This window comes from Cebus imitator, unplaced genomic scaffold (genome assembly GCF_001604975.1).
Source record: "Cebus imitator isolate Cc_AM_T3 unplaced genomic scaffold, Cebus_imitator-1.0 Scaffold39, whole genome shotgun sequence".
Taxonomy (NCBI): Eukaryota; Metazoa; Chordata; class Mammalia; order Primates; family Cebidae; genus Cebus; species Cebus imitator.
The window spans coordinates 8,090,060-8,105,429 of record NW_016107354.1 but is presented as its reverse complement, the minus strand read 5'-3'; the positions used below and the strand labels follow the sequence as shown (position 1 = coordinate 8,105,429).

Sequence of the window (15,370 nt, the reverse complement as noted above, 5' to 3'; positions counted from 1 at the left end):
AGTTTTGCTCTCATTGCCCAGGCTGGAGTGCAATGGGGCAATCTCAGCTCACTGCAACCTCTGCTTCCCAGGTTCAAGTGATTCTCCTGCCCCAGCCTCCCAAGTAGCTGGTATTATAGGCATGTGCCAACATGCCCGGCTAATTTTTTAGAGACGAGTTTCTCCATGTTGATCAGGCTGGTCTCAAACTCTCGACCTCAGGTGATCCACCGGCCTTGGCCTCCCAAAGGGCTGGGATTACAGGCGTGAGCCACTGCGCCCGGCCAGCCCTTTCTTAAGTACCAGTTCAATTTAATTTGGGAACTCTTACTACTGAAGGTAAAATTGAGTTTAAGGAAAGAAAAACAGGTAAAACAACATGTTAACCTGTATCTTTTGTTACAGTTAAATTTATTTTTGTAAGGAACAAAATCTTGTTATGTTGCCTATGCTGAACTTGAAGTCCTGGGCTCAAGCAATCCTCCTCCCTCAGCCTCCTGAGTAGCTGAGACAGACTACAGGTGTGTACTCTGCACCTGGCTTTGCTAACATATATCCTTGATAGCAGATTGGGGGAAAAAAATCAACAGAGCAGAAATTTATTGTCATTGAATTTTCAAGGAAGTGAATATAGCCAAAAGGGGAAAATATACTCCCCACTGTATCAACATCAACATGTAGGAAAAAATTGACCTATCTATTCAGTGAATGCCTATCAAGTGCCAGGCATTGTAGGGAAGCACTGCTATAGGGAGGAACAAATAATCTGTGAAACAGTAAATGCCAGGGTTACCATCTCTGATTTTCCAATGGCGTTTTTAAGAGTAGAAATCCATGCATGCATAGATTGGATGAAAAACCATTTTTTCGATTTAATGTAAGAAGTACAGTATGTGACAACCATGAGTCAAGGGGACATGAAAGCTCACTTTATTCCTATTTTCCTTTTGTCAGATACCAACCTGAGCAATATGGCAAAACCCTGTCTCTACAAAATATACAAAAAGATTAGTCGGGCGTGGTGGTGCACAACTGTAGTCCTAGCTACTTGGGAGGCTGAAGTGAGAGGGTCATTTGAGCCCGGAAAAGTTGAGGCTGCAGTGGACTGAGATGGTGCCACTGCACTCCAGTCTGGGCAACAAAGCAAGACTCTAACTCAAAAAGAAGATTGACTACAGCTTAAAAAATTCTGTGGGGAGAGCTGGGCATGGTGGCTCACAACTGTAATACTAATGACTCAGGAGGCTGAGGTGGGAACATCACCTGAGCCCAGGAGTTCAAGGTTGCAGAGAGCTATGATACTGCTACTGCACCCCAGTCTGGGTGACAGAGACCTCATCTCTAAATCAAACAAATACCACCATCCCCAAAACAAAAGTTGTGTGAGTCTACTTGGGCCCAGGGACCACATATTGGACAACTATAGACCAGATAGAAAGAATTGGTCAAATAATCCTAAGTTGGTTATGGGTACATATATGTACATACATGTATTTGCTAGCTTCCTGCTGAAGGGACAATGACACCTCAATGGCAATGAATATACTTAGTGCCCAGATCTGGTTTTGTTTTTTGAGACAGAGTCTCACTCTATTGCCTAGGCTGGAGTGCAGTGTGCAATCTCAGCTCCTCACTGCAACTTCTACCTCCCAGGCTCAAGCAATTCTTCTGCCTCAGCCTCCCGAATAGCTGGGACTACAGGAATGCACCACCACACCTAGCTAGTTTTTTAATTTTTAGTAGAGACAAGGTTTTGCCATGTTGGCCGGGGTGAACTACAACACTCAAGTGATCCGTGTGCCTCGGGCTCCCAAAGTGGTGGGATTACAGGTGTGAGCCACTGTGCCTGATCTCAGATTTTGGTTCCTAAATCCACTCAACACTAAAAAGAAAACTCCACGCCTGGGGCAGAGCAGGTATATAACAAGCCTGGAACATCTATCTTACTGCACCATTAAGTAAGGAGGGGCTCAGAATGATGGGGATATTGTCAGAAAGACACAGGAGAGCCTGTGTGATGGGTGCAGGAAGGGTTTGACTATAAAAGGGCATGGGTAGATTTTCTGGGGTGACAGAACTGTTTTTTTTTTTTTTTTAAATCTTGATTTTGTTGGTGGCTACACAACAGCATGTTTTGATAAACTTGTAGAATAGCAAACCTAAAAAAGATAAATTCCAGTTTGGGAGGCTGAGGTGGGTGGACTGCTTGAGCTCAGGAGTTTGAGACCAGCCCGGGCAACGTGGTGAAACCCCATCTGCACAAAAAAATACAAAAATTAGCCAGGGGTGGTGATGCATGCCTAGAGTCCCAGCTACATAGCTATTTGCGGGGCTGAGGTGAGAGAATCGCTTGAACCTGGGAGGTTGAGGCTGCAGTGAGCTGAGATTGTGCCACTGCGTTCCAGCCTCGGTGACAAAGTGAGACGCTGTCTCTAAATACATAAATAAATAAATTTTACTGTATGAAAGTTGTACCTTGGTTAATAAAAAGAAAAAATGGCCTATAACCTCAACACTTTGGCCAAGGTAGGTGGATCACTTGAACTTAGGATCCTGAGCAACGTGGCAAAACCCCGTCTCCACCAAAAATACAAAAAATTAGTTGGGCGTGGTGATGTGTGCCTGTGGTTCCAGCTACTCAGGGGGCTGAGGTCAGAGGATTGCTTGAGCCCTGGAGATACTGAGGTTGCAGTGGGCCGAGATCATGCCACTGCACTTCAGTGTAGGTGACAGAGTAAGATGTTAGACCCCATCTACGAAAAAAGAAAAAAAGACAGCACCAGTGTTTAACTAACAGAATAAGAATTCATGGGCTAGGCGCAGTGGCTCATGCCTGTAATCCCAGCACTTTGGGAGGCTGAGGCAGGCGGATCACAAGGGTAAGAGATCGAGACCATCCTAGCCAACATGGTGAAACCCCGTCTCTACTAAAAATACAAAAACTAGTTGGGCGTGGTGGCATGCACATGTAGTCCCAGCTACTCAGGAGGCTGAGGCAGAATTGCTTGAAGCTGGGAGGCAGAGGTTCCAGTAAGCCAAGATCGTGCCATCGCACTCCAGCCTGGTGACAGAGCGAGAATCAGTCTCAAAAAAGAATCCATGAATCCCCTGCTGATATAAATAATAGAGAAGGGAAAGCTCTTCCTTTCACATCAGCTGATAAACGTAGAAGGGCTCATGGAATTAGAAAATCATCATTTAACAAGTGCTCTTTCAGGCAAGAACCTTCAATGATTCTAAAAACTACTAACTACTAGATGAAAGTTTGTTGTGGTGTGATAATACATGTCTATAATTCCAGCTACTCAGGAGGTTGGGGCAGGAGGATTGCTTGAGCCTAGGTGTTTGAGGCTGTAGGGAGCTATGACTGTGCCACTGCATTCCAGCCTGGGCACCAGAGCAAGAGCCTGTCTCTAAAGATAATAATGTTAAAAAATAATAAAAAATTTGGTAAGAAATGAGATATTTACATAGTCTCAAAGAATGGCCCCACAAAATATTTGTTAATTACAAAGGGAAAAATAGTAACTTTTGTGTGATAAACCAGGCACATACTACCTTAACCAAGTGATAAAATTTAATATCACAAGATAGAACATACACAAATCATTTGCCTCCTAGTGTGACACACTGAGTAGGACAACATTACTTCTGTGATATTTTTGGCAAAAATGCCTAAAAAATCTAGTCATGAAGAAACGTTGGAGAAACTTAAGGTCATTCTACAAAAAAACTGCCCATAAATCCGGGCGCGGTGGCTCACGCTTGTAATCCCAGCACTTTGGGAGGCCGAGGCGGGTGGATCACGAGGTCAAGAGATCGAGACCATCCTGGTCAACATGGTGAAACCCCGTCTCTACTAAAACTACAAAAAATTAGCTGGGCATGGTGGCGCGTGCCTGTAATCCCAGCTACTCGGGAGGCTGAGGCAGGAGAATTGCTTGAACCCAGGAGGCGGAGGTTGTGGTGAGCCGAGATCACGCCATTGCACTCCAGCCTGGGTAACAATAGCGAAACTCCGTCTAAAAAAAAAAAAAAAAAAAAAAAAGAAGACAATGACTGACAAATATTCCATTTTAAAGGAGACTTAAAACACGAGAAATAAATACAACTCATGCACTGGCTTGGCTGCTGGACCAAGAAAAGTTATCTTTTGCTACGTAGAACATTAGTGGTAAAACTGGTGAAAGTGTAGTGAGATCTGTAGATCAGAAAATACATCATCAATGTTAATTTATTAATTCTATAATTGTGTTGTTATTTAAGATAATGTCTTAAGTTTTTTGAAACTATACATCAAAATCTTTAGGGGTAAAGGGAAATTATGCCTGTAACCTACTCTCAAAATGGGTTTGAAAATGTACTCTTCTGTCATTTTTTGTAAAACATGAGATATCAAAATAAAAATTAAAAAAGTAAGTCTTGATGTATGATAAATACCATAATATAGGCATATGCTCCATGTCTCAGTGCTCATAAAAACAGAGGAAAAAACAAATTCCTCTTTGCACAAGGATTACTTTCCAGAGGAAACTGGAGCTGAGTCTTGAGTAATTATTAGTTCCTTGGAGGAGAAACAGGGCTAAGGGCATTCTAAGGAGAAAAGCATGAGTCAAAGCACAGGAAGCATGAAGGAGAAAATGTGATCAAAAGACTCTGGACAGCTTAGTGTGTTTGGCTCGAGTACAGAACCCTTGGCTGTGTGGAAAGGTGTAGTGGAGACTGGCTGAAGATGAGACTCGAGTAGTGGGCTGGGGCCAGACTACAAAGAGTTTTGCAGGCCAGACAAAGACACTCAGACTACTGCAATGAAGGGAGTCAGTAAAGGTTTTCAAACTGCAGAGTGATAAATGTTTTTATTTTTTATTATTTATTTGTTTGTTTGAGATGGGGCTTCACTCTTGTCGCCAAGGCTGGAGTGCAATGGCACGATCTCGGCTCACTGCAACCTCCGCCTCCTGGTTCAAGTGATTCTCCTGCCTCAGCCTCTTAAGCAGCTGTGATTACAGGAGTGCAGCACCACACCCAGCTACTTTTTGTTTTTTAGTATTGATGAGGTATCATCATGTTGGCCAGGCTGGTCTCAAACTGCTGACCTCAAGTGATACACCTATATCAGCCTTCCAAAGTGCTGGAATTAGAGGCGTGAGGCACTGCGCCTGGCCAAAATAAATGATTTTAGGAAGTTAACTTGCAGTAGCATTATGGAAAACTGTCAGGTTTGCCTAAATAAGGGTGACAGAACGAGGAAGTATTATTGAAGGCAGAACTGACAAACTGCTGATCAACTGATGTATGAAGAAAACCAACAATAATGAGCTGTTTTACATATTTTGAACTTGACTCATGCAAATATTCAGAGAAAAATGTCCAGAGAAAATCTGAAAACCTGGGAGATGTTTCCAATAAAACTGAGTATATGGAAGTAAAAAAAAAAAATCACAAAACTCATCACCTTATTTTTTTCTTACCATCTTAAGATGCCTCTTGAATATGCCAAACACCTTTTCTTGCTACCTCTTGATTTTGCAGTTTATTTAGCAGAACTATGTCTTTAAACCCAATTAAAATATTAGTTGTGTAGTTCAATCTGCTTGTGCTCATAAACTGAGAAAGGAACTATGCAAATTCTGGCCTTCAAACATTATAAGTCACCTACCTGAGTTAACTTGGGCGTATAAGCTTCCATTTCTTGTCTAATACTTTGAAAAGAATTAATAATGTCCTGACTTGTTGCATACTGTAGTGACTGAATTGGAGTTGGACCATGATAATACCTGCAGGTTAGCACAGAAGAAATTACTAATCACATACAGTAAAAGATGCTCAACATTTGTCTTTAAAACATTTTAGCAGTCAGTACAAAGCTCCCCTTCAAGGTAAGAAATGATAACTACATAGTTAAGGAGATTTCAATAAAATAACAATTCCCATAAAAGGCAATAAGATCCAACATTTATTGTCATGGTTTTGATCATTTTTGCTTTCCTGAGAAGCATAAATTTTAAACAAAAAAGGATATTGTACTTTGATGGTGACAAACTAATTAAAACATGAGGACTATGCTTGTAGAATATATTTTGCACTGAATTGTGTTACATAGCTATTCTGCTTAATATTGACCAAACTTACCTATCTGACTTCTTGAGGTTTAGTGCAATCGTTTTTACAGAATTATTTTTCCCCAAGTCTTCATATTCAATGGACTCTTGTAATTTCGCCTATAATTATTAACACAGTACTTTTTATTTGGTCACAACTTTCTTTTACACAAGTAATAAACATGACTGAAAAAACAAAACTGTACAGAGGGTAAATAAAGTCTTCCCACCTAAGCTTCCCTTCCTAGAGATGACTGTCCTACAAATGGTTTAATCAATTTTCTCAACAACCACTTTGACAGAGTACTAGTTTTCTTACACTCTGACCACATGAAGTATTATTGAACTTTTTATTTTTGCTAATTTGGTAGGTGAACGTTTACATTTTATTGTTTTTTTCCCCAAATGAATGATATGTCCATGCTGCCTGCTGTTTATATTTTATTATTATTTTTGAGATGGATTCCCACTCCGTTGCCCAGGCTGGAGTACAATGGCATGATCTCAGCTCACTGCAACCTCCACCTCCTAGGTTCAAGTGATTCTTCTGACTCAGCCTCCCAAGTAGCTAGGATAACAGGCGTGTGCCACCACACCTGGCTAATTTTTGTATTTTTAGTAGAGGCAGGGTTTCACCATATTGGCCAGTCTGGTCTTGAACACCTGATCTCACGATCCACCCACCGTGGCTTCCCAAAGTGCTGGGATTAAAGGCATAAGACACCACACCCGGCCGCGGTCTGCTCCTTTTATATTGCATACTTTTTAAAAAATGAGACTTTTTTAAATATTAAGGAAATAGTCTTTTATTATTTGTGTTGTAAATACTTTATCTTCCAGTTTGGTTTTTGGTTTTAATTATTAAAAAATCCACCTCCTTGGCAGGTGCCTGTAATCCCAGCTGCTCGGGAGACTGAGGCAGAGAACTGCTTGAACCCGGGAGGCAGACGTTGCAATGAGCCGAGATAGTACTCCATCCTGGATGACAAGAATGAGACTCCATCTCCAAAAAAAAAAGAAGGTGTTTAAGCCCAAGATGAAACTGAATACTACTTAAGAGATGTTCTTATGTGTATAAAGTGAAGAACAGCAAAAAAAAAAAAAAAAAAAAATCCACCTCTTCACCCACAAAGCTTATACGTCTGCGGCTTATTATCATTATTTTTTTTTTTTAAAGAAATGGTCTCGCTATGATGCCTAGGCTAGATTCAAACTTCTAGGCTCAAATTGCCACTGCCCCCAAAACTCAGTCTCCTAAATTGCTGAGATTACAGGCACATGCTACCATGCCCAGCTTGTGGCTTAATTTTTGCTTAAATCTTGGCTCCACCTGGAATTTATTTTGGATTAGGAGTGAAACAGAAAATCTAAGTCTCTTTTAACAAAATTATCAATCAGTCCTTCTAACACCATCTGTAAAGTAATTTATCTTTTCTCACTGATTTTTAAAATGTCATGTTATCATATACATGTTTAATTCCTCCATTTATTTGGGTTTGGTTTAAGCAATTCTCATGCCTCAGTCCCCTGAGTAGCTGGGATTACAGGAGGCTAATTTTTGTATTTTTAGTAGAGGTGGGGTTTCACCATCTTGGCCAGGCTGGTCTTGAACTCCTGTCCTTGTGATCCACCTGCCTCAGCCTCCCAAAGTGCTGGGATTACAGGCGTGAGCCACCGTGCCCAGCCCTAATTTTATGCTTTTACTCATCTGTTACCCCCTGTGCTTAAATTTCTACAGCCTTGTAATAATAACATATTAACCTGCTTAAATTTCTACAGCCCTGTAATATATTAAGATACACAATCTATGTAAATATTTGTGCAAATCAGCCTTGCAATATTTCATCCTCTACAAAGCTATGAAATTCATCTGGTGAACCCTTATTGACTAACAAGACTAGAATCAGAACATTCAGGTTATTAACTATATCTCAAAAAAAGTCATCTCAAAGAAGGTCAATCTGAAAATTCAACATTTTAAATTGCTCCAACTTTAAGATTCTAAACAGTCCCTTTATGGTACAGGAACAAATTTGACCTCCTCAGCATACTTAAGAGAAACACATCTTTGCCTAGCCTCAGCATTTTTTTTTTTAAACTATTTTCTCAACTCTATACCCTTCAGCCAACTTCAAGGCATACTGATGTCTTCATGATTTTTCACATATGTCAAGCTTATCTCTACCCCTGCTGTTGCCTTACCTAAGGCATGTCCCTACCCAAGCTCCTGTAACAATTCAAATCCTAAACTTATGCCAAGGCCTAGTTAGGTCACCTGACTTACACTTAACTGAAAGCTCCATAAACACAGGGACTCTGTCTGCTATTAATTCTGAACCACTCATTCTAAAAATGACAGAATCTATAAATTGTAACCCTTTATAGAATTGGCAGCAGTCAACCACTGACTTGGAAGAATAGTTACAGCCAGCATTTACTACTGAATACTGATAGCCCCTGACTTACAATGGTTTGAGTTGGTGCTTTTCAACTTTATGACGGTATGAAAGTGATACACATTTATTTAGTAGAGAAACCATACTTTGAGTAGCCACACATTCTGTTTTTCACTTTCAGTATTTTACATGAGATATTCAGCATTTTATTACAAAATACACTTTACAGTAAGTAAATCTGCTGAACTATAGGCTAATCTAAGTGTTTAGAACATGTGTAAAGTAGGATAGGCTAAACTATGGTGTTCCATACATTAAGTGTACTTTTTTTTTTTTGAGATGGAGTTTTGCTCTTGTTGTCTAGGCTGGAGTGCAATGGCGCCATCCCAGCTAACCGCAACCTCTACCTCCCGGGTTCAAGCGATTCTCCTGCCTCAGCCTCCCGAGTAGCTGGGATTACAGGTATATGCCACCACGCCCAGCTAATTTTGTATTTTTAGTAGAGGGTTTCTCCATGTTGGTTAGGCTGGTCTTGAACTTCTGACCTCGGGTGATCCACCAGCCTCAGCCTCCCAAAGTGCTGGAATTACAAGCATGAGCCACTGCGCCCAGCCTACATTAGGTATATTAAACACATTTTTTATTTTACACTATTTGTAACTTATGATGATTTTACTGGGATGTAGCCCAATTAAGTCAAGGAGCACCCATACTATAAAAATTCACACAGATAAATAAATTTCTTTTTTATTTTTTCTTTGAGATGGAGTCTTGCTCTGTCATCCAGGCTAGAGTACAGTGGTGCAATCTCAGCTCACTGCAAACTCCACCCCCCGGGTTTAAGTGATTTCCCCACCTCAGCCTCCCATGTAGCTAGAATTAGAGGCACACATCACCATGCCTAGCTAATTTTTGTATTTTTAGTAGAGACAGGGTTTCACCATGTTAGTCAGGCAGGTCTAGAAATTCTGACCTTAAGTGATCCACCTGCCTCAGCCTCCCAAAGTGCTTGATTACAGGCGTGAGCCACGGCACCTGACCAAGAAATTTCTGATAACTTGTTCACCAGAATCAAGGGTATTCCTCAGTGCAACAGTATGCAAAGAAAGTATCACTTAATAGATTTCTTCTCTAAATTCTTTATAACCTACATTTTAGTTTTGCTTTAGTTTAAAAAATATCTCATTGGCTTTATTAATTTTATAGGTAATTTATGCCTTTGAAAACATTAAATTACTGAAATATGACAGGCACAGTGGCTCATGCCTGTAATTCCAGCACTTTGGGAGGCTGAGGTGGGCGGATCACATGAGGCCAGGAGTTCAAGACCAGCCTGGTCAACATGGCGAAACTCTGTCTCAACTAAAAACACAAAAATTAGCCAGGCGTGGTGGTGTGTGCCTGTAATCCCAGCTACTCAGGAAGCTGAGGTGGAGAATTGCTTGAACCCAGAAGGCTGATGTTGCAGTGAGCTGAGATTGTGCCACTGCACTCCAGCCTGGGTGACAGAGCAAGATTCTGTCTCAAAACAACAACAACAAAAACATTAAATTACTGAAATAAATGAAAGATATTAAAACCTACCCATAATCTCTTTATTAAAAGATAACAGTTTAGCATATTCATTTGAAGGCCCTTTTAAAACTCACAAACTTTTTTTTTTTTTTGAGATGGAGTCTCACTCTGTTGCCCAGGCTGGAGTACAGTGGCATGATCTCAGCTCACTGTAACCTCCGCCTCCCAGGTTCAAGCAATTCTTCTGCCCCAGCCTCCTGAGTAGCTGGGATTACAAGCATGAGCCACCATGCCCAGCCCACAAACTTTTTTTTTAATGTGTAAAACTGTACTGTACAATCTGTTCTGTGAACTCTTTGATGCAATGTATCAAAGAGTTAATTAATTACTTTAAAAGCATTAAAAATTAATGCTTTTAAAGTAATTAACAGTTGCATCATCTCTATTGTATTAATATATCACAGATAACAGGATACTTGATACCGTCTTTATTATGATACCATAATGAATATTTCTATCTAAATCTTAGTACACATTTTTCTTAAGAAATATATGTCCACAAGTGGAACTAAGGGTATAAAGCTTTAAACACTTAATATACATTGCCTGATTGCCTTCTAAGAAAGCTTTATCATAATTAGGAAGGGAGATACAAAATAGCTTGGCAAAGTTGCAGGAAAAGAATAAATACACAAGAAGTTAATTCTATCCATTCTTCTCCACACCCTCAAATGATTTCTTCAATATTTAATGAGAAGACACTTTCAGCTCTGAAATGCTATGTTTAACATGAGGGCCAATTCACTTTCTTTTAAAATCATACACATAAAACTTTGGTTTTTCTGTCATATTGCCTCTGTTGAATAAAGATTTTGTTCCCAGAGAATAAAATCACAAAGAAGAACAATCTGTATGTATGTGTACATGTGAAAAAAAAAATGGTTAACACACTAGAGTCAATGGAAAGTTGGCTGGCAAGCCAAAGCTGGGGCAATACTCTTTGTAATGCTATACGCTTTAAGCCAAATGCTTAACATGTTGGTCAGAAGAACTGAGACATAGAAAATAAGCGTATATAGTACTTGCAGTTATATAAAGCATTTGCAGAAACCTGAGCCCCAAATAGTTCATATTTTTTGTCCATACCCTTTTGACTGCTGGCTGAAAGCAGTCTGCATCTCCGGAATTTCCATCCATATTGCTGGGCTCACTATTTTGTTCATTTTGTGCTTCTCTTAAAACAAAGAGGAAAAAGAAGTTAACATTAAAAACCACAAGCAAAACAACACCACAACTCCATTTAGATATCCTGAAAAGCCCAGTTAATGCACCTTTGCGTTTATACTTAACTGTTTCCTGAGTCCAGCTGCCAAGACCATGGCACTGTGATGGTTAAATCTCTTGATGATGGCAGCATTACTATTCTCTTTTATTGATTTAGAACTGGAAGCAGAGGGCACAGAGGAAATGCCATAGCCCTGTGAAAAATAATTCAGTAGAGTAAAAATTTTTTAAAAAGGTTCTGCTTTTCTCATTTATTATAAAAGACATGCTTAGTTGAAAAAATCTGTTGGATGATGGGACTTTATTACTTCTCATGAAAATTACTATTTACGAGCAAACATTTAAAAACAAGTGACATTAAACACATAAAAGATTAAAAAATAGCACTAACTTGTTTTAGCATCATAAAATACACATTAAACTGCATTTCTCTCTCTCTCGTTTTTTTCTTTTGTTAGATGGAGTCTCACTCTCGCTCAGGTTGGAGTACAGTGGGACTATCTCAGCTCGCTGCAACCTTTGCCTCCTGGGTTCAGGTGATTCTCCTGTCTCAGCCTCTTGAGCAGCCGGGATTACAGATGCCCGCCATCACATTCAGGCTAATTTTTTTGTGTTTTTAGTAGAGATGGGGTTTCATCATGCTCGCCAGGCTGATCTCGAACACCTGACCTCAAGTAATCCATCTACCTCAGCCTCCCATAGTGCAGGGATTACAGGCGTGAGCCACCGTGCCTGGTCTGCATTTCTCTTTTAAAGAACAATTTGGATCTAGTGAGCAAAACATTAAACAAAAGGAATAAAGGCCTGTAATCCCAGCACTTTGGGAGGCCAAGGCTAGCAAGTCGCCTGAGGTCAGGAGTTTGAAACTAGCCTGGGCAACATGGTGAAACCTCATCTCTACCACAAATACAAAAATTAGCTGGGCGTGGTGGCACACACCTGTAATCCCTGCTACTCGGGAGGCTGGGTGAGGCAGGAGAATCACTTGAACACAGCAGGCAGAGGTGGTAGTGAGCAGAGACTGCATCATTACACTCCAGCCTGGGTGACAGAGCAAGACTCCGTCTCAAAAAAAAAAAAAACATGTATTGAGTGCATGCTACTTGCTAGAACCTGCAGACACAAAACTGATCAGACCCCATGTTATAGGTCCCTAAATACTAGTTAGTGGGAAACTGGTCTGGAGAGAATTACTAGTCAATCCTACTAGAGAAGAGAGTTCGAAAAATCTTCACAGAGAACCATCAAGATAAACTGGTGCCTGCCAAGTAGATCAGAGAAACAGTAACATTTCAGGGAGAGGAAACTGCTTAAACAAAGGCAAAGAGGCACTGTGGTCCTGATTATTTGGGAGGCTGAGGCAGAAGAATTGTTGAGCTGAGGCGTTCAAGTCCAGCCTGGCAACACAGTGAGGCCCTGTCTCTGTTTAAAAATAAAACAAAACAAAAGCAAAGAACAACATAGTACATATTGTGTCATGAGTCTGTATATGGTTCAGTATACCGAGAAATAATGCAGTCCAGGAAGTGGAGAGGTTAAAAAGGTAAAAGAAAGATCGTAAGACTCATGTGTGGCGTGCAGTGGCTCATGCCTGGAATCCCAACATACTGGGAAGCCAAGGCAGGTGGATCACCTGAGCTCAGGAGTTCAAGCCCAGCCTGGTCAACATGGTGAAACCCTGTCTATATTAAAAATACAAAAATTAGCTGGGTGTGGTGGTGTGTGCCTGTGATCCCAGCTACTCAGGAAGCTGAGGCAGAATTGCTTGAACCAGGAAGGCGGAGGCTGCAGTAAGTGCAGATCACACCACTGCACTCCAGCCTGGGTGACAGAGCACAACTCCATCTCAGAAACAACAACAACAACAACAAAACCCCGAAAAACCCCATATGCTGTTCATCCGCATATCAAAGAATTACTAAGTGATTGCTATATGACATGTGCTGGGAACAGGCCAATAAACAAGAACAAAGCTTCATGAAGCTTACACTCTGAGAGGGCAGTGAATGGAATTATCAGGTAAAACAAGATAAACATCACTTTTTTCTGAAAGTAGAAAATGTTAGGAATACAACAGAGGGTAACATGATGAAGTGACTGAATTTGCGGGTGGTTAGAAAAGCCTCTCTGATGAAGCACCATTTTTTTTTAATTTTAAATTTAGATTTTTATTTTTTTTGAGACAGGTTCTTGCTCTGTTGCCCAGGCTGGAGTGCAGTGGCACGATCACAGCTCACTGCAGCCTCAACCTCCTGGGCTCAAGTGATCCTCTCGCCTCAGCCTCCCAAGTAGCTGGGACTACAAGTGTATACCACTAGGCCCAGCTAATTTTTAAATTAAAAAAAAAAAAAAAAGTTTGTCTTGCAATGTTACCCAAGCCGGACTCAAATAATCCTCTGATCCTAGCCTCCCAGAGTGCTAGGATTAAAGGCGTGAGCTACCCCACCTGGCCAGCAGGGACATTAGAACAGATGTCTAAAGATAGGCAGAAGCAGCCAGGCGTAGTGGCTCACACCTATAATCCCAGCACTTTGGGAGGCTGAGGTGGGTGGATCACGAGGTCAGGAGTTTGAGACCAGCCTGCACAATATGGTGAAATCCCATCTTTACTAGAAAATACAAAAAATTAGCAAGTCATGGTGGCGTGCGCCTGTAGTCCCAGCTACTCAATAGCCAGAAGAATAGCTTGAACCTGGGAGGCGGAGGTTGCAGTGAGCAGAGATTGAACCACTGAACTCCAGCCTGGGTGAGAGTGAGACTCTATTGCCAAAAAAAAGGGGAAAAGGGCAGAAGTTGGTTAGGGACAAGAAAGGAGAACAGTAAGTACACAGGCCCTGATCCTGAGGTAGAAAAAGCATGGCATGGAGCTGAAAGTTCATTATGTTCAAAGCATTCATGAGTGGAAGTGGCCCCACCTGAGATGTATACAGGAGCTAAAGTAAGCAGTCTTGCAGGAGTTTTAATTTTATTCTAATTTCAATGAGAAGATAATGAAGTTTCACATAGGGGATTACTAGGATCTGATTTATAATTCTTTTATTTTTTTTGAGACAGAGTCTCACTCTGTCGCCCAGGCTGGAGTGCAGTGGTGGAATCTTAGCTCACTGCAGCCTCTGCCTCCCGGTTTCGTGATTCTCTTGCCTTAGCTGGGTAGCTGATTACAGGCATGCACCACCACACCTGGCTAATTTTTGTATTTTTAGTGGAGACGGGGTTTCACCATTTTGGTCAGGCTGGTCTCGAACCCCTGACCTCGGGTGATCTGCCCATCTCGGCCTCCCAAAGTGCTGGGATTACAGGTGTGAGCCACTGCGCCTGGCCTATATTATAATTCTTACTGCTAGAGGAGAATAAACTATAAAAGATGAGAGAGCAAAAATACAGGTCAGTTAGGAGGTTAAGGCAAGCAAACAGGCCAAATACAGTAATACCTTAAACATGAATGGGGCATAAGTGTCTGAGCTCATGCCACTGCACTACAGCCTGGGAAACAGCAAGACTCCAGCTCAAAACAAAAACAAAACCAAACTGGGCTTGGATTCCATTTGACCCAGCAATCCCATTACTGGGTATATACCCGAAGGATTAGAAATCAATTTATCATAAAGACACATGCACATGTATGTTCACTGTGGCACTGTTTATAATAGCAAAGACCTGGAACCAACCCAAATGCCCAGCAGTGATAGACTGGACAAGGAAAATGTGGCATATATACACCATGGAATACTATGCAGCCATAAAAAATGATGAGTTCGTGTCCTTTGTAGGGACATGAATGAATCTGGAAACCATCATTTTCAGCAAACTGACACAAGAACAGAAAATTAAACATTGCATGTTCTCACTCATAGATGGGTGTTGAACAATGAGAATACATGCACACAGGGAGGGGAGCATCACACACTGGGGTCTGTTGTGGGGGGGCTAGGGTAGGGACAGCAGAGGGTGGGGAGGTTGGGGAGGGATAACATGGAGAGAAATACCAGATATAGGTGACAGGGGGATGGAGGCAACAAACCACCTTGCCATGTATATATCTATGCAACAATCCTCCATGATCTGCACATGTACACCAGAACCTAAAGTAAAATT

At 41.1% G+C, this 15,370-nt stretch overlaps 1 protein-coding gene across 3 annotated transcripts in view; it reads right to left on the bottom strand.

Moving 5' to 3' along the window:
- GTF2H1 (general transcription factor IIH subunit 1) overlaps positions 1 to 15,370 on the bottom strand; it is a 50,658-nt gene that overhangs the window by 10,497 nt on the left and 24,791 nt on the right. For all 3 annotated transcript variants that reach the window (XM_017525857.2, XM_017525860.2, XM_017525858.2), the window contains 4 exons: positions 11,342 to 11,469; positions 11,138 to 11,225; positions 6,112 to 6,200; positions 5,639 to 5,756 (listed from right to left, as the gene is read on the bottom strand). In XM_017525857.2, coding sequence (XP_017381346.1) covers positions 5,639 to 5,756; positions 6,112 to 6,200; positions 11,138 to 11,225; positions 11,342 to 11,469 — 423 coding nt within the window. The remainder of the gene's footprint in view (positions 1 to 5,638; positions 5,757 to 6,111; positions 6,201 to 11,137; positions 11,226 to 11,341; positions 11,470 to 15,370) is intronic.